We start from the raw sequence: 19,100 nt of genomic DNA, 5'->3' as shown, positions 1-19,100 counted from the left end.
ACACCAACTTGAGGGTCGGGGAGGGAGGGTTGCCGTGGTCTATAGGAATTCAATCTCCCTCTCCAGGCTTCCTGCTCATTCGAGCGCAGATCTTGAGTGTTTGTACCTTGTGTTGGGTATCTGGGACAGATTGGGGATTCTGTTGGTGTACCGCCCACCCCGCTGCCCATCAGACTCCCTGCCTGAGCTGACGGAGGTGGTCTCGGACTTGGTGTTGAGGACCCCTAGGATGATGGTCCTGGGGGATCTCAACTTCCATGCCGAGGCCACTGTATCCGGGGCGGCTCAGGACTTCATGGCCGCCATGACAACCATGGGGCTGTCCCAACATGTCATCGGCCCAACGCATACAAAAGGACACACGCTTGATCTGGTTTTCTCGACTGGGCAGGAGGATGGTGATCTGAAAGTGGAGGAATTAACATCTGTCCCTTTGTCATGGACAGATCACTTCCAGTTGAGGTTTAGACTCCTGGCGGCCTTTCCCCTCTGCAAGGGTGGGGGGCCTATTAAAATGGTCCGCCCCCGGAGATTAATGGATTCCGATGGATTCCAGAGGGCTCTGGGGGATTTTCCTGCTGGTATGGCTGGTGCTCCTGTCGAAGCCCAGGTCGCTCTGTGGAATGCAGAGGTGACTCGGGCGGTTGACACGATCGCGCCCAAGCGCCCTCTCCCTCTGAGCAGAGCCCGGCCAGCTCCTTGGTATACACCTGAGCTGAGGGCAATGAAGCAAGAGGGGAGATGGCTAGAACGCAGGTGGAGGAAAACTCGTGCTGAGTCTGACCGAACACAGGTAAGAGCCCACTATCGAGCCTACTCTGTGGTGGTGAGGGTGGCAAAGAGACAGTTCTTTTCCACCAGCATTGCATCTTCTCAGTGTTGTCCAGCGGAGCTTTTCCGAGTGGTTCATGGCCTGTTACATTCTGGGCCAGGGAGAGAGACGGTGGAACCCTCGGTAGCACGCTGTGACGAGTTTGCACGGCACTTTGAGGATAAAGTCGCTCAGATTCGTCATGAATTGGACACCACCATTAATGCAGTTCCATTGGTAGAGGCGTTCAGAGCACCGTCTGGTCCAGTTTTATTGGATGAGTTTCAGTTACTGAGGCCTGAGGATGTGGACAAGGTGCTTGGCCAAGTCCGATCGACCACTTGTGTGCTTGACCCTTGCTCTTCATGGCTTATTAAATCAAACAAGGAGGGGTTGTCCGGCTGGGTCCAGGAGGTTGTAAATTCCTCCTTGAGAGAGGGAGTGGTGCCTGCTGCTTTAAAAGAGGCAGTAATTAGACCACTCCTGAAAAAGCCTAACCTGGACCCAGAGGATGTTAACAATTATAGGCCAGTGGCCAACATCCCCTTCCTGGGCAAGGTGCTTGAGCGGGTGGTTGTAGGACAGCTCCAGGCACTGTTGAATGAAACGGATTATCTAGATCCATTTCAATCGGGCTTCAGGCCTGGTTTTGGAACGGAAACTTCCTTGGTTGCCCTGTGGGATGACCTCTGCCGGGAGAGGGACAGGGGGAGTGCGACCCTGTTGATTCTCCTGGACCTCTCAGCGGCTTTCGATACTATCGACCATGGTATCCTTCTGGATTGGTTGTCTGGGTTGGGAGTAGGAGGCACTGCACTACAGTGGTTCCTCTCCTACTTGGATGGCCGATTCCAGAAGGTGGTGCTGGGGGATTATTGCTCTGTGCCATGGCAATTGTGCCATGGGGTTCCACAGGGCTCTGTTTTATCCCCCATGCTGTTTAACATCTACATGAAACCGCTGGGGGAGGTTATCCGGAGGTGTGGGCTGAGGTGCCATCAATATGCAGATGACACCCAGCTCTACCTCTCTTTCTCATCAAACCCAGGTGAGGCAGTGGCTGTTCTGAATCAGGGCCTGGGCACGGTAATGGACTGGATGAGGGCCAATAAACTGAAACTCAATCCAGACAAGACGGAGGTACTGTTAGTGGGTGCTTCGTCTGCCCAGCTAGGTGATATTCATCCTGTTCTGGAAGGGGTTGCACTCCCCCTAAAGGATCAGGTTCGTAGTTTGGGGGTGCTCTTGGATCCAGAACTGTCACTTGAGGCACAGGTGAACTCAGTGGCACGGAGCACTTTTTATCAGCTTAGGCTGGTATACCAACTACGCCCTTATCTGGACAGAGATAGCCTTGCTACAGTTATCCATGCTCTGATAACTTCTCATCTGGATTACTGCAATGCGTTATACGTGGGGCTGCCTTTGAAAACGGTCCGGAAACTTCAGCTGGTCCAAAATAGGGCAGCAAGATTGTTAACAGGGACTGGCCTGCGAGCTCATATTACGCCAGTACTTTTCCAGCTGCACTGGCTGCCAGTCCATTTCCGGGCCCGATTCAAAGTGCTGGTGTTAACATTCAAAGCCCTTAACGGCTTGGGGCCAGGTTACCTGAAGGATCGCCTCCTCCCATATGTGCCTGCCCGGACCTTAAGATCATCATCAGCGGCCCTTCTCCGTGAGCCCCTGCCAAAGGAAGTGAGGCGGGTGGCTACTAGGAGGAGGGCTTTTTCTGCTGTGGCACCCCGGCTCTGGAATGAGCTCCCTAGTGAGGTTCGCCTGGCGCCTACATTGTATTCCTTTCGGCGCCAGGTGAAGACCTTTTTATTTTCCCAGGCATTTTAGCCTTTTAGCCTTCTAAAATTTTATCTTTGCTGTTTTAAATCTGTATTTTAAACTTCTGCCCTGCTGCTAAGTTTTATTGTGGTTGTATTGTTATATTGTGGTTTTAATGTTCTGTATATTTTAAATTGTTTTATTGTGTGTTGTTTGGATTTAATTTTTGTGAACCGCCCAGAGAGCTTCGGCTATTGGGCGGTATAGAAATGAAATAAATACATAAATAAAATAAATAGTGTTTCCCTTTTTTGGTATGGGGTTATAAGTTGATTTTTTCCAATCTAGTGGCCATTCTTGTGTTTTCCAAATTTGCTGGCATATGGCATGCATCACCTTGACAGCATCATCTTGCAAGATTTTAAACAGTTCAGCTGGGATACCGTCATCTCCTGCTGCCTTGTTATTAGCAATGCTTCTTAAGGCCCACTCAACCTCACTCTTCAGAATGTCTGGCTCTAACTCACTGACCACACCGTCAAATCTATCCCCGATATTATTATCCTTCCTATACAGATCTTCCATATATTCTTGCCGCCTTTTCTTGATCTCTTCTGCTTCTGTTAGGTCCCTGCCATCTTTGTTTTTGATCATACCCATTTTTGCCTGGAATTTACCTCCAATGTGTCTAATTTTCTGGAAGAGGTCTCTCGTCCTTCCTATTCTGTTATCTTCTTCCACTTCCATGCATTGCTTGTTTAAAAATAATTCCTTATCTCTTCTGGCTAACCTGTGGAATTTTGCATGTAATTGGGCATATCTCCCTCTTTCACTGTTGCCTTTTGCTTTCCTTCTTTCTTGGGCTGCTTCCAGTGTCTCAGGAGACAGCCATCTTGCCTTCTTGGTTTTCTTTTTCTTTGGGACGTTTTTTGTTGCCGCTTCCTGAACAGTGTTGCAAACTTCTGTCCATAGTTCTTCCGGGACCCTATCTACTAAATCTAGTCCCTTAAATCTATTCTTCACCTCCACTGCATATTCATTAGGAATATTAGTGAGCTCATATGTAACTGATCTGTGCGTCTTCCCTATTCTCTTTAGTCTGATTCTAAATTGTGCAATAAGAAGTTCGTGATCTGAACTACAGTCAGCTCCAGGTCTTGTTTTTACCAACTATATAGATGTCCGTCACCTTTGGCTACAAAGGATGTAGTCAATCTGATTTCAGTGTCGACCATTTGGTGAAATCCATGTATAAAGTCATCTTTTAGGTTGTTGGAAGAGTGTTTGTTATGCACAGTGAGTTGTCTTGGCAAAATTCTATCAGCCTATGTCCCGCTTCATTTTGTTCTCCCAGACCATGCTTGCCTGTAATTCCAGGTGTTGTTTGACTACCCACCGTAGCATTCCAGTCTCCTGTAATGAAATAACATCTCTTTTTGACGTATTATCCAGTAGGTGTTGCAGATCCTCATAGAACTGATCTACTTCTGCTTCTTCAGCATTTGTGGTTGGGGAGTATATTTGGATCACTGTGATGTTGAATGGCTTACCCTGAATTCGAATTGAGATCATTCTATCATTTTTTGGATTGTATCCAAGCACTGCTTTAGCCACTTTATTATTAATTATGAAGGCTACTCCATTTCTTCTGTGGTCCTCTTGTCCACAGTAGTAGATCTGGTGGTCATTTGATGTGAAGTGGCCCATTCCAGTCCATTTCAGTTCACTGACACCCAAAATGTCTATATTTAATCTTGACATCTCCCCAATAACCACATCCAGTTTGCCCTGCCTCATAGATCTTACATTCCAGGTTCCTATGGTCTTTGTTCGATCTTTAGAACATCGGATTCATTGGTCACCACCAGCACCGTCGGCCGCTAGCCATCCTTTCGGCTTTGAGCTAGCTGCGTCATCACATCTGGGGCTAGTTGAACTTATCCCCTGTTCTTCCCCAGTAGCATTTTGACCATCTTCTGACGTGGGAGTCCCATCTTCCGATGGTATACCGACATATCTCTGGTTGTACTGATCCATTTAGTTTTCATGGCAAGAATACTGGGGTGGGTTGCCGTTTCCTTCCCCAGGGATCGTATTTAGTCTGACCTCTCTGCCATGACCTTCCCATCTTGGGTGTCCCTTCATAGTTTAGCTCATGACGTCATTGAGGTGCTCAAGCTCCAGCACCACAACAAGGTAACAATCTCCTTTGCTGGAGAGCTGACATTTACCTCAGGTTTTTTTCCTCTCTCTTGTTGAGTTTATCTGATTTTGGGAGCAGACTGACAATGACAATATTATCCTGAATTTCTAAGCTTTGGGATGCAATCCTATGCATGTTTAGACAGAAAAACATGCTGTCTGGGGAATGCTGGGAGATGGATCTTTTTTTTTTGTCTAAACATGCATAGGATTGCACCCTTAATTTGATACTTCATTTATCTCTTTATATTTATAATAGTAATTGCCCTATTATAATATCTAAAGCTGGTTTTGACTTAGCAAAAAAGTAAGTAAACGAAGGATTTATTGTGTGATACTTAGGGATGTTTCTGAGGATGTTGATTCAAAATTGTAATCTGGAATAACAACAGCCCTATCCACATGTACAAGGAATTCCAGTCTGTTTGAGTCACATATAAATCATTTCTGTGATTAAAAAACCCTGCTCTTGTCTCTTTGACCACTCTCCTATGATGAAACAGAGATAAGGGCCAAATTAGAAGTGATGGTGGCAGAACCATCTGTTTAAATGAGATCTGCCCAACTACGTATAAAGCCAGGGATAAAGTTTCATTTTGAAGAACGAAAAGGGGATGTGGATGGGGATGTGAACTTTCTTTTCACCTTTGGCTTACCTCCATTACAGAAGCAAATAGGGCTTGGGCAGAGAACAGAACTTTGAAACAAAGTGTTATTATAATAATAAAAGAAGATGTGTGTCTGTCTGTCCATCCATCACTGCCATAGCTCCAAGACTGTGAAACCTAGATAACTGAAACTTGAAATTCATACTAAGAGGACACTATGGGTGTGCACCTCTGGGTTATTTTGTTTTTAGAATGCATTAATTCATTTTAATTAATTTAAATGTGTCATGTGGTTGACAGATTTCATGTAGTTGAAGCCTGCAGTACTCTTCAGTCATTGGGGGCAGACTTCCCCAACCAGCTTTGTAGTCCATACAGTTTGAAACCAGGGGAGATTATTAGGCCGAAGGACACTGTTATATGCCTACCCCTCCCTGCTGCTGTGGGGCAGCCCCCCCCCCCGGGGGAATAGAGTGGATAGACCCCCCCCATAAGGGGCTACAGGGGTGCACCAGGCAGGGGCCATGCCTAGGTTTGCCAGTGGGTGTGGCTTCTCTCAGAGGGGCTGGGCATGATATGTCCAGCTCTCTGTCAGCTGTGTAAGTTTACTTGAAGGCTTCACTGTATCAAACTACAGGCTATTTAGTAGGCCAAGGAACAGAGTTATATGCCTGCTCCTTGTCCTGTACTATGGGGCAGCTGCCCCCGTCCCCCCAGGAGTGGAGTGGAAAGAACTCTCCATCAGAGGGGCATAGGGCAGGGGCCATGCCAAGGGGTGCCAACTGGCATGGCTTCATTTAGACAGGGTGACCACAATGTGTCCAGCTGGGACGGCTGTCTTAAGTTTGCTTGCAGCCTTCACTGTATCAGTGTAAGGGCTATTCCCACTTGTGCAAAGCTGGGTCCGACTAGTGTTAAATATTGTACTAGCCAGTATGGAGGGCCTCCTATTGCTTTATATAGTTATCCAAGGATAGTTACATTTTAACTAGCTTAAGTATATGGTTCGGTTACACCTTCAAATAATGAATTAGAGGAGAAGAATCCATGGTGGAATTGTCATCCGTCTGCCTCTGATGTCACTTTTCTCTCATCTGGACTCAGGTACCACAGAAGCGAACCCTGCTGAAAGTGCCTGAGAGGAGGCAAGGGATGGGTCCAGGGAGGCTTCAGCACCCCTCATCCATCCGCCTCTTTTGCTCTTTAAATCAGATCCACTCCACTTGGTCACTTAAATCAAGTGATGAGATCTGGAGCAGGCCTGCATTTAAAGAGATGGGTGTGTGCCACTATCATGACTAGTTTGACTTGGAGTGAAGAGCCCTTGATTCCCCTGCTCTACCCCGCACTTCTTGCCTTCAGTGCCAGCTCATATCAGCTTCCACTTGGATTTGTAATCAAATCACATGAGCTAGTTCAAATGCTATTATCCTAGGATAACCACGTAAGCAACACTTTAATCAAAGCCCCTCTGTATTTGCTACGACAGAGTTTGATCTAAACATTATTTGTTTTGCTATTCGTTGTTTCAATTCCCCCAAGGCCATTTGTGTGGCAAAAAGGAATCGCAAGAACATTTTCAATGGGGGGTGGGGTGGGGGTATTGTGGTGGCTATAATAAAGTCATAGAGCAGCAACCAAGAAAAAAGGTGAACAAACAGGGACCTATTGAGCTGGCAGAGGATTATCCACAGATGTGTTTGTCTTTTCATCAGGCAACCAGCAAACATGGTCTTTCAGTAAACAGGTTGACAAGAGAATGCCCAAGGGCGCAACCTTATGCATGTTTAGACAGAAAAAGTCTAACAACATGCATAGGATTGCTCCCATAATCAGAAAAAGGTGTGTCTCATAAGGCTTATCCCATAAGTAACATAAAAAACAATGGTTTGTTCCCACTCATGTTGCTGAAATAATATCTTTTGCAGACACAGACTTATTTACATCCCTTAGTGTAAGGGTACCCAGTGTGGCGCCCACAGGAACATGCAAGCCCCCCCCCCCATTTTTAAAAAATACGTACATGGGTTTGCATATATCCATAGCAATGAATACTTATGAAACACATACAACTTTTTAGCCAAATACATTATAAGTTCCTCAATCCATTGCATTATAGGAGGAGAGTATTTATCCTTCCAATGTTATAATATCAGACTTTTAGCTGTCAAAAGGGCGCAGATAATCCATTTATGCTGACCATTTGTTAACTTCCATGATCCAGGTAAATAATTTAAAAGAGCGTGTGTATCAGTGAATATTAACGACTGTTCCAGTACAAAATTTATCTGCGCAATAACCTCTTCCCCAAAAGAAGCAACTACTGGACATTGCCAAAATGTATGTTTAAAAGAAGCATTAGCTGTATTGCACTGCCAGCAATTAGCCAAATTAGACAATTCCTTATTAAAGAGACGTTGCGGTATCCAACAGTCAAGGAACAAACTCTTTGCTGAATAAGATACAGCCTAAGAGCCATAGATGCAACAGGTAGATGCCAAAGTGGTGATCCACTGATTAGGCATTTTGTGGTGGTGCCCATAGCAGTTTCTTAGATTCCCAAATGTGTCCACGAGTCCAAAAAGGTTGGGGGCCACTGCCTCAGTGGGTGTAGAGCAGTGTCCCCCAGTCTGATGATTTTATTCATTGATTTGATTTGTACCCCACCTTTCTACCAAAAAATGGCACTCAGGGTGGCTTACAAAATTAAAATTAATTAAAACAGATGTGTTGTTGGATACTACATCATCCCCAGCCAGTATGGCCATTGAGCATGCTGGCTGGGCATGATGGGAGTTGCAGTCCAAAGCTTCTAGAGGGCACCAGGCTGGGGAAGGCTGGTGGAGAGAACTCATAAACATGAAAGAAGCGCAGTGATGGATCGGACTGGGGGCCCATCTAGCCTAGTATCCTTTTTCCAGCAGTGGACAGCCACATGTTTCTGGATGTTTTACAAGCAAAACATGAAGGCAATAATCCTCCTCTGTTGTTTGTCTCTATCAATTGACATTCAAAATTGCACTACCTCTAAACAAGGAAGTTCTTGGGATCATGTGTCAGGATCAAGGACTATATTATCTTTATTATGAATCATATTAGCCTTTAAAAATCTTAATTTTACAGGGGCAAATTATATCATGAAACAAGAGACAAATATTGTCAGTTCCTTAAAAACATTATATCATCTTCAAAAATAGAACAAAACAATAAATCAAAAGAGGGAAACCCCTCATTATGACTCACTAAATCTTTCATTATAATTATCTGATTATGATGACACATGAATATCACTATCTCGCTTACCGGTGATCTCAGTATACTTGAGCTGTTTGTTTTGTTTTGTAAAAGCCTTCCTCATACACTGTGTTTCCCTTAAGGGGAATCTCATATCTTATTAAGTTACTTTCATCTTTAACCTGGAAGTAGGAGCTCCAGTTCCCTGTCTCATCCTGCTACTCTGAGTGCTGGAAAGCTGTTTACATGAAGCTTCCCAGAACAGCTCTGTGCTGGTTTCTACAGCTGCTGCAGGCTCCAGTCCATAACTGGTTCATGGGACACAAGGTTCCATAGTTTTCAGAGGGCATTTTGATGAGAAATTTGGGGTGGAAGAATACATGGCTTCTGCGACTGTGCCACAGGCAACTTCTGTGGAACAGCCTTGGACCTCTTGGCAGTGACCCACTGGGAGGGTCAACTGTTACTTAGGGCAAGCTCAAAGAGGTACAAAGAGGTACCTCAAAGGTACAGAAACCCTGAGGTTGTCTTCTGAGACTGAGAGACGCATGAGGCCTACCCTCCCACTTGCGTTTTCCAGCAACTGGCATACAGAGGTATACCGCATTCAATACTGGAGGTAATATATAGCCAATATGACTGGTAACCATTGATAGCCATATCCTCCATGAGTTGTGTGTGTTGAAGGGTATAATTTCTGGAAGAAATGAACCTGTTAGACTTTCTGTTCTGTAGATCTTAAGGATACCTGTTTAAAGGCTGGCTTGCTCGCAGTTCCACACTCCTTCAAACAAACAGTTGCTTGAGGGATTTGGCTTTTTGTTTGGTCATTGAAGATGAATATAGATGATGAGAGACAGAAGCAGTGCTGGCTCCAAGTTCTTGAAGGCCCTTGGGCAAGATCTTGGAAGCTAAGCAGGGTCAGCCCTGGTTAGCACTTGGATGGGAGACCGCCTGGGAATCAGGCTTCCTGCATTGAGCAGGGGGTTGGACTTGATGGTCTTGTAGGCCCCTTCCAACCCTATGATTCTATGATACTATGATAAGACACCCTCAATGGGCCCCCTACCTCAGTAAGCCCACCTTCTTACTGCCATTGTCACCAGTTGCTATGGCTGCTGATCCTCTTCCTCATCATTGCTACCACTTGCTTGCTTGCCAGGCAGAAAGCCAGTGAGCAAGTAGGCCGTGGCATCTACTGCTGTTCCTTCTCACCACCACCATTGTCTGGGCCTGAGCGAGAGGCAGATGAACATGCAGTTTGCAATGATTTCATTTATTTGTTTGTTTGTTTATTTATTTATTTGAACTATTTCTTGGCCGCCTTTCAGGGCAGAAGCCCTCCCAAGGTGGCTTACAACATTAAAATACATAAAAACCGTTAAAATATTAAAAGTGATAAAAACACGAAAACAATAGAACAACAACGATGTTAACAGCAATAGCAGTCATATCAAGAGAAGGCCAAGGTAAAATGATGTTTTCAAGGCCTTCTTAAAAGTCTGCAATGACAGAGCATGGCGGACCTCCGATGGCAGCTTTTTCCAAAGGTGTGGGGCCACTGCAGAGAAGGCCCTCTCACATGTGGTCACCCACCTGACTGCTCTCACCGGTGGGCAAATGAGAAGGGCCCCTCTTTCTGATCATAAAGTGCGGGCAGGCTGATATGGGTGAAGGCAGTCCTTCAAGTAACTTGGTCCCAAACCGTTTAAGGCTTTAAAGGTCAAAACCACCACTTTGAATTGCACTTGGAAACGCCCCGGTAACCAGTGCAGCTGGCGCAGTATAGGTGTTACATGATGGAATTGCCTCGCCCCCACCAATACTTGTGTGGCCACATTCTGCACAAGCTGGAGTTTCTGAACCATCTTCAAAGGCAGCCACATGTAGAGCATTACAATAGTCCAGCCTGGACGTGATTAGTGCATGGATAACTGAGGCAAGGTCCATCCTCTCCAGATAGGGCCGCAGTTAGCGTACCAGCCTAAGCTGGTAAAAAGCACTCCTGGACACTGCAGCCACCTGGGCTTCCCCGGTTAGCTCAGAGTCCGGGGGACTCCCAGACTGCGCACTTGGTCTTTCAGGGAGAATGCAACCCTATCTAAGACCAGCTGTAAACCTCCATCCGAAGTAGTTGGTTTCCCAACCCACAGTACCTCCATCTTGTCTGGATAAATTTTCAGCTTGTTCACCCTTATCAGTTCCAAAACAGCCTCCAGTCCAGACACTGGCTCAAGAGTTCCACAGTTTCCCTGGATGTGCAGATGGAAATGAGAGGTAGAGCTGAGTATCATCTGCATACTGATGACATTTCGGCCCAAACCTCCTGATGACTTCCCCCAGCGGTTTCATGTAGATGTTAAAAACATGGGGGACAAGATAGAACCTTGCGGCACCCCACAGGCTAATGACCGTGGGGTGGAACAGAAGTCTCCTAGCTTCACCTTCTGAGACCTCCAGAAAGGACTGGAACCACTTTAAAACTGTGTCTCCCAAGCCCAGTTGATGAAGAGGAGGAGCAACTCCAGGGGGCTCTTGTCAGTGGGCCCCTGCTGGAGTGCAGATTCATAGCGGGTGCCCAACGATGTCTACCCTTGACACCAGCCCTGGGTAGAAAGACCTGATGTTTTGGGACAGTGGGATGGTTGAGCGCCTGGTTCTCCTCAACCATGTGTACCCTTGATGCTGGCCTTGGGCAGAAGCAGATGTTACTGAAGACTTGGAGCTGTGGCTGTTCCATGTCTTCATCCTCCCTTTCCTTAGTAATGTTTAGAGTGGCTGGGTAGCCGGCCAGATGGGCAGCTAATAAATCTAATAAATAAATGAAATAAATAAAACACCACCTACAATGTGGCATCAACGTGCTGTGCATTTTCTTTCACCCATTTTACATAATTGTTGGTCAACGGCAATGAAATGCACAGCGTGATGATGCCATCTCATACAGTGTGGTGTATTGGACATTACCAGGAAGAAGGGAGAAAAGGATTGGACACGCCAAGACCATTTTCCAAGTAGTCACATAACTACAGCGCGCTTGTAACCACTTAATTGTCTGTACTGTCTCTTTAAGTGGCAGAAGAATCTTAGCACTCACTTGTATCCCTTGATTTCTGATCCAGAAATGAAGTATGTAAGGTTCTGCTCACCATTTCACAGGAAAATACAGATGACCAGCTTCCCAAATGGCATATAGGCCCACCACGTTAACTTCCTACTTGGCAAATGGTTGCATGTATGAACTCCAGGAAGGGTGTCTTTTTGCCAGAGTTGTGTGGTTAAAGATGTTTCCATGATGGAAAACGTCTGACAGGCCTTCTAATATTGAGTTTCCATTTTGTATCCATCTTAAAATCAGGAAATGTTAAAATGCAGCAAGAATTCAGAAGGCACAGCTGAACTGGAAGAAGCTCTAGCCACAGTGCTCGATATCATCAAGTCGGCTAATGACTCCATGCACCAGATAGCAATTACGGGCTATGAGGTATGCTTTCAGCAAATCATAAGAGTATTCTCTCAGTCCATGGTCTTCAAACCCTGGTATTCCCTGGAATCTTGCTGGTTTCCTCAATGGCAAGAGGATCTTTAAGGCGATAAATGGGCTAGATTGGGAACAGGATATCTGAAGGGCCGCTGCAGAGATCTTCAGCTGAGGCTCTGCATCCCACCGCCTTTGGTGGTCAGGTAGGTGGGTACCTTTTCTCTCATTGCACCCAGGCCTTGGCATTCTCATCTCTAGGATGTTTGCTGGGCCTTTTCACTCTTAGTTTTCTCTGCTGCTGTAAAACCTCATCTATTCTGGAGAGCCTTTGGGGTGGGGGGTCAGTTTTGTTTTGTTACATTCCTGCTGGCTTGCTCTGTGAATCTCCCCTGCTGTTGTCGATTCTGATTATTTTTCTGTCTGTTCATTGGATTGGATTGGATTGGATTGGACTGGATTTCTATTAGCCACTTTGGATAGGAAGTTGCTTTTTACTGAGCCAGGCTGTTAGTCCATACAGCTCATGACTGTCTGTGCCAGGGGTGGGTTATCTGGCATCTCCGATACGTTTTGGACTAAAATTCCCATGAGCTCCATCCAGAACGCCAGTGGTTAAAGATATTGGGAGTTGTAATCCAAAACATCTGGAGGACACCAAGGTTCCTACCTCTTGTTTACACTGACTGGTAGCTACAGCCCCTCCCCAGAAAAGTGGGATATAAATGTTTAAAAGCAACTGAATTAAAAAAACATTATGTACATAAAATAAGGTCAGCATTGCCATCAGTGTTATCCGAAAAGACAGCTTGCCCACCACCACCAATTTTACTCTGCAATGAGTCAGGAGTGTATTCTCAGGTCATGCTGAAAGGTGGCAGGGCCTTACTAGTTCCTCACAGGAACTGACTGTGCAACATATAACACTCCAGAACAGTCTTCCCCAGTGGCTATGCTGGCTGGGAATGGAAGTTGCAGTCCAACACATCTGGCGGGCACAGGTTGGGGAAGGCTGCTTTAGAATGCTTTACATTTCATCATGCAAGGCGTTCCTTGGTGGACAAAGTCACATGGCCAACGTTCAACCAGTGTAGAAAGCCCAAACCACAAAGAAGCAGGCAATGTTCATGCAGGATGACCAGCAGTACAGGAGAAATGTTGGTAGCTTTAAAAAAGCCTTTATTTTTCTAGAATTGCTTTTCCTTCCCTTTTATATCAAATCACATGGAATGAGAAGCATATCCTTTATACTACATAAAGGGGATACATAGGTCTAGTTTTTGAGGTACAAATGTAGTCCTGGTCTTGAACTGAATGAAGAAGCAATTCACTAGAATAGATAGAAGAGACTCGTTTGAGTTCAAAGGCAAAATAGTTCAGTTTGTAATGTTACCAGTTTTTTCCATAAGAATTTCCCTTGTTGTTCATTCTTCTCCCCTGGCAATTTGTCCCAAAGGCTCCAGCCTTATGTGGATTTTTCCCTTCAGCCAAACTGACCTAATTCTCTGTCAAAATACTATGACCTGTCTATCTCCTCCTAGCAGTTAGAATGTTTGCAGACATTCCATGATGTCACATCAGTGGGTTGGGGGGAAAGGTTCAGCAGTAACCTGCATTTAAGCTATTTATAGTTTAACACAATTTCATTAACCTAATAGCCTATTTAACCTATTTATATGATCGCTCTTTTACCTCTTTCGATAGTAGGCCATCCATATTACAAAGTTACTTCCCTCTTGCTTTTAAATCTTTCTACCTAGTAGAAGGCTAAGCTGAATTCAATGTGCATTGAAGTTATGCAATAGAAATTCCATGTTTGTAGGCAGTAATCTAAGTACCTCAGGAACTTTAATGACAGCTGAGTCCTAGATCAGTTTAACGTTCCAGTTACTTTGGATGACAATAACACGAAGCAATTACCGTCAAAGGTATGACTCTAAAGATAGAAGTCTAGGCACAAAACATCTGAATATAAGAAGTAAAGAGTCATGTGGCACTTCAGAGACCAACAAATGTATCGTGGCATAAGCTGTTGTGGACTATAGCCTACTTAATCAGATGCATAATGAATATGGGGTATAGTCCACGAAAGCTTGCTTATTTATTTATTTGATTTATACCTACCTTGCTACCAAATAGCACTTATGCCAGGATAAATTTGTTAGTATTTATTTATTTATTTACAATATTTATATACTGCTCCACATCTAGAACAAATTTCGGAGCAGTGAACATAAAAAATAAAACAGTAAAAGAATAAAAGATTAAAACACCACATTAAAATTATAGTTTTTAAAAAAACACAATGCCAGTAGAAATCGTGCCTAATAAATTAAGGAATGCCTCCTGGAACAGTGCTGTTTTTAGAAGGCACCGGAAACAACACAGTGTTGGTGCCTGCCTGACCTCCAGGGGCAGGGAATTCCAAAGAAAGGGGGCCACCACACTGAAGTCTCTTCTCCTGGTGGACTCCAGTCGGGCCGTGGGTCCATGTGGAACCAACAGGAGTGAGCCCTCTGATGACCTCAGTGACCAGGCAGGTTGGTGAAGGAGAAGGAGCTCTCTCAAGTGTCCTGGTCCGGAGTTGTTTAGGGCTTTGTACAGTGGTACTAAAACCTTAAACCTGGCCTGGTAGTGAATAGGCAGCCAGTGCAGTCCCCTCAGCAAAGGAGTTATAGGCTGGAAAGGGGCAGCTCCCGACAACAGCCAAGTTGCTGCATTTTGCACTAGCTCCAGCTTCCAGAGCAGCCTTAAAAGCAGCCCCACATGAAGCACATTGCAGTAATCCAGTCTTGAGGTTACTAGCACCTGCACCACTGTGGCCAAGCTATCCCTGTCGTAGTTGGCAAACCAGCCGAAGCTGGTAAAAGGCACTCCAAGCAGCCATGGCCACTTGGGCTTCCACCAACAGTGATAGCTCTAGGAGTACCCCAAACTACAGACCTGATCTTTCAAGGGGAGTGCAACCCCATCCAGAACAGGCAATGAGCCTATCTCCTGGACTCAGGAACCACTCACACACAAGGCTTCTGTCTTGCCAGAATTCAGTTTCTGCTTATTGGCCTCATCCAGCCCATTACTGAGTTCAGGTACTGGTCCAGTACTTGTACAGCCTCTCCTGATCCAGATGTCACAGGGAGATAGAGCTGTGTGTCATCAGCATACTGATGGCACTTGGCTCCAAATCCCCTAATGATCTCAGTGGCTTCATATAGATGTTAAATAACATTGGGAACAAGATGGTACCCTGCGGAACCCCATAGTTCACTTGCCAAGGGGCCAAGGAATGATCACCTAATGTTCCTTTCTGAAATTGGCCCTGCAGGTAAGACCGGAACCACTGTAACACAGTGCCTCCAATACCCATCCCATGAAGTCAATCCAGGAGGATACCATGGTCAGTGGTATCAAAAGCTGATGAAAGATAGAGCAAAATTAACAGGGTTGCGCTCCCAGGGAGCAGAACGGGTTTCACAGCACCAGAGAGGGCCAAGTCGATGGTCCTCCGCATCTCACTGTTCCACAGTGAGGCTAGAGCCTTGACTGGATCACCAGCTTTCTCCATTGGGAAATCCCCAAGAGCATCAGAAATCCATCAGATTCCATCAGTCTCCTGGGGTGGACCATCCAAATAAGTCCTCCACCCATGCAGGAGGGAAGTAACGCCATGAGTTCAACTTTCACCAGGAAGTGATCTGAACACCCCCCCCCCCCCGATTTCAGATTACTGATCTTACAGCTTGGAGCAAAAACCAAATCAAGGGTATACCCTGCCTCATATGTTGGCCAATGACAAACTGAGACAGCCCCATGGTCGTCATGGAGGCCATGATGTCCCAAGCTGCAGCTCCAGAGACAGCCTCAGCGTGGAAGTTGAAGTAACCCGGAACTATCATCCTAGGTTCCTCCAACACCAGACTTGAGACCACCTCCGCCAGCTTGGTCAGGGAAGCTGCTGGGTGGGAGGTACACCTGCAGCATCCCCAATCTGTCTCTATGGCCCTAACCCGAGGTTCAGCCCTTCAAGGCCTGCTCCAAGGTGGAGTGGTTTCCTGGTGATAGAGATGGGGGTTCTGTGAACCACGCTGACTCGCCTCCCCCACCCTGGCCCTCCAACCTATGTTGGTGCTGCACTAAGTACCCAGGTGGGCAGAGCTGAGTCAGGTCAACCTGACCTGACCTTTAAAGTGCCACAGGACTTTTTTGTTGTTTTCACTGCAAAAGACTAATGTGGCTATCCTTCTGGAAATAGAATATAAATAGTATGGAAAGAATTAATTCATGGGATGAAGCTGAAGTAAAATTGAGTCAATGAGAGCTAGAACCTTGCTTTATATCTTTGTCCCCCTCTCTTGTCTATCTCTTTAGGGAGATGTACATGAACTTGGCAAATTGCTACTTCAGGGCTCCTTCAATGTTTGGACAGATCACAAGAAAGGCCACAATAAAGTAAAAGATTTGGCCAGGTTCAAGCCAATGCAGAGGCATCTCTTCCTATATGCGAAAATCTTGCTGTTTTGCAAGAAGCGAGAAGAAAATACAGATGGCCATGAGAAGTCTCCTTCATACAGCTTTAAGAATTCTTTAAAGGTAAGTGGTATGTTATGGCAGAAGAGAAAAGAGGTGGAAATCTGTAGATCAATACATTTCAACTGGATGCCAAAACAATACCACTGCAAACAAACTGGAATAAACTCACATCTACCTTCTCCCTGCAGAGAGTTGCAGATGGGAAAGATCTCCTCCATAGTTGAGGGAACATTGGAGACTTGTGCTATATTTATTCTATCAACAAGTAGAGCATAATCGAAATAGACTTCTAAAGCAGGCAGCAAAAAAAGATTCCCCAGAGCAAGAGCATGGAACCCCACAACCCACCAAGCAGCTTCCAGTCCAGCTAAATTCACATCTCTCTGCCTCTGTCTGACTCTCTCTCCTTAGGTTTCAACGTGCTACAAATGATTTCTCTGCCTCTTCGACTAGCTCTGATCAGTGTCACATTCTGAAGGCAGGGGAGATAATCTTCTAGACCAGGGATGGGGAACGCCAGCCCACGGGTCATTTATGGCATGTGAGGCCTCCCCAAGGTCCAGCTGAGGCCTCTTCCCCTCCCTGAAGCCTCCATTCTTCAGCTCCACGCTTGGGTGCCAATGCTTCGAGGCGCTGGGAGTGCCTGGATGTGGTGGTTCCCCAAGGTTTCACTTAGTCTTTGCCATTCCTGTCAGGATAGGTGAGGGCAGAGCAAAGCCAGTTCACTGGGGAGCCGCGCTGGGAGCATTTTGGCATGGCAGCTAGACCTCCCCTTACCATGATCTCCCCACTCTGTGCTGCTCAGTATGTGTGTGTGAATGGTGTGAATGGGGAGTGTGTGATTGTCAGTGTGTATCAGGTGTTGTATGAATGGGGTGTGCATGTGTGTTTGAGAGAGAGTGGGCTGCCACAGGCCACGTTGGGTTCTGACCATACCCACTGTGACCATGACCATTCCTGGCATGCAGGCCAGCCCCAGAGAGTTATCCCTGGTTTCAGTCCAGCTCTCAGGGTGAAAAAAGTTCCTCTGCCCTGTTCCAGACCATTAAGGGAACTCTTCCCAGTCCTTAAGGAACATTAACATTCTTTTGTCAAGCTTCTGGCTGTGCATTAGTCTGCACAGCCAGATTAGTCAGACAAAACTGTGTAAGTAAGAAGCCCATTCATGATAATAACCCAGCAAAACTCAGAGCTCCATGTTCTTATGCTCTGGTGATCTGGTTTGAACTACTTGGCTGTGCGTTTTAATGACTGCTTAGAAGCTGTAGAAGTACAAAATATATTTTCCTTGACAGTCGAGTCAATCAGCAGGTAAAGAACTGGCCTTATTCTCCCATCTCCAGGGAGGAAAAGCTCTGTGGTTCCTCCACTTAGCCTAGAGGTTCAGGAATGTTCATTTATAAACACTGCTCAGATTACAAGTATATCTCCTTTTTCAAATAAGCTCTGGGGAAGAATGACAAGGGTTGATTCAAATACACCCCCTCCAAAACAAAACAACAACAACAAAATGGGGGAGTATTTGAAATGCAGATGTTCAACCTGCTGTTGGAAGCAGTTTCTACATCAACAGAAAATAGCCTCACATAAAAAATGCAAGTGAATTTTCTAACAACTATAAAAGACAAGCCACTCATTGCTACATAGTTAGAGGTGCCAGATCAAGGGCCTTGTCACACGTAGCTCCTGTGACGTTTGGAAAGGAAGTGGTCTGTAGTTAGCAAAAACAGAACTCCTTGTTGCTCACCAAAATGCCTCCTGCCTTCCCCCACCCCCCATCCAGAAGCCTTTATAGGGTTCAGGGAGGGTCACCTGACCCATTCTGGCTATTGGTGAAAATAGGCATAGGGCACAATCCTATGGGATTGATGCCTATTAGATGTAGGGCTCCAGTCTTGGATCCTTCTGTCTATTCTGTGCCCTGCTGGGCTGTTGCCAGAAGGGTGGGAGGAATGGCAGAGGCTTTTTTCTCTCTGTCCTCCCTTTGTGCTTCATTTGCTAGATGGGCCTCTGAGGGGCAGGGACTGGAGCTGAGAGGCCTTTGGATCCATTGGATTCATGGCCGCCCCTCCCCTCTCCCCTCTCCCCTCCCTACCTCCTGGCACAGCCCCTCCTTTCCCCGCCATCCCCTTCCTGAGGCTAGAACTCAGACTTCGGGAGAGAGGCCGCCACAGACCTTTCTGTGGTGGCTGGGAGAACCACTTTGGGATCTCCTCCTCTGAGGTCAGAGCTCTGTCTCTGGCCTCAGAGGAGGAGATCTGCAGGAGACTGTGGCCCCTCCAATGCTCTTATAAATGGCTTACAAATGGGATTAGATAAAGATACGGAGGCCGGATCTATCAGTGGCTATGAGTCATGACAGCTAAATGGATAATGACAGATAAATGAATGACAGATAAATGAAAATGAAAGAAGTAATGATATCAATGTCATAAGATACCTTATGCCTCTATTGGAACTG

General features: G+C 45.9%; 1 protein-coding gene across 1 annotated transcript in view; it reads left to right on the top strand.

Annotated features, from left to right (window-relative positions):
- The window catches only part of MCF2L2 (MCF.2 cell line derived transforming sequence-like 2), a 344,940-nt gene that overhangs the window by 274,415 nt on the left and 51,425 nt on the right, over window positions 1–19,100 (top strand). The window contains exons 21-22 of the mRNA XM_084847599.1: window positions 11,990–12,115; window positions 16,478–16,699. Of these exons, the coding sequence (XP_084703725.1) occupies window positions 11,990–12,115; window positions 16,478–16,699 (348 nt within the window). The remainder of the gene's footprint in view (window positions 1–11,989; window positions 12,116–16,477; window positions 16,700–19,100) is intronic.

The sequence above is a fragment of the Heloderma suspectum genome, chromosome 3 (genome assembly GCF_057233095.1).
Source record: "Heloderma suspectum isolate Gila_16-S chromosome 3, 16-S_ref, whole genome shotgun sequence".
Taxonomy (NCBI): Eukaryota; Metazoa; Chordata; class Lepidosauria; order Squamata; family Helodermatidae; genus Heloderma; species Heloderma suspectum.
The sequence above is the reverse complement of the archived record's forward strand: the minus strand, read 5'-3'. Positions and strand labels throughout refer to the sequence as shown.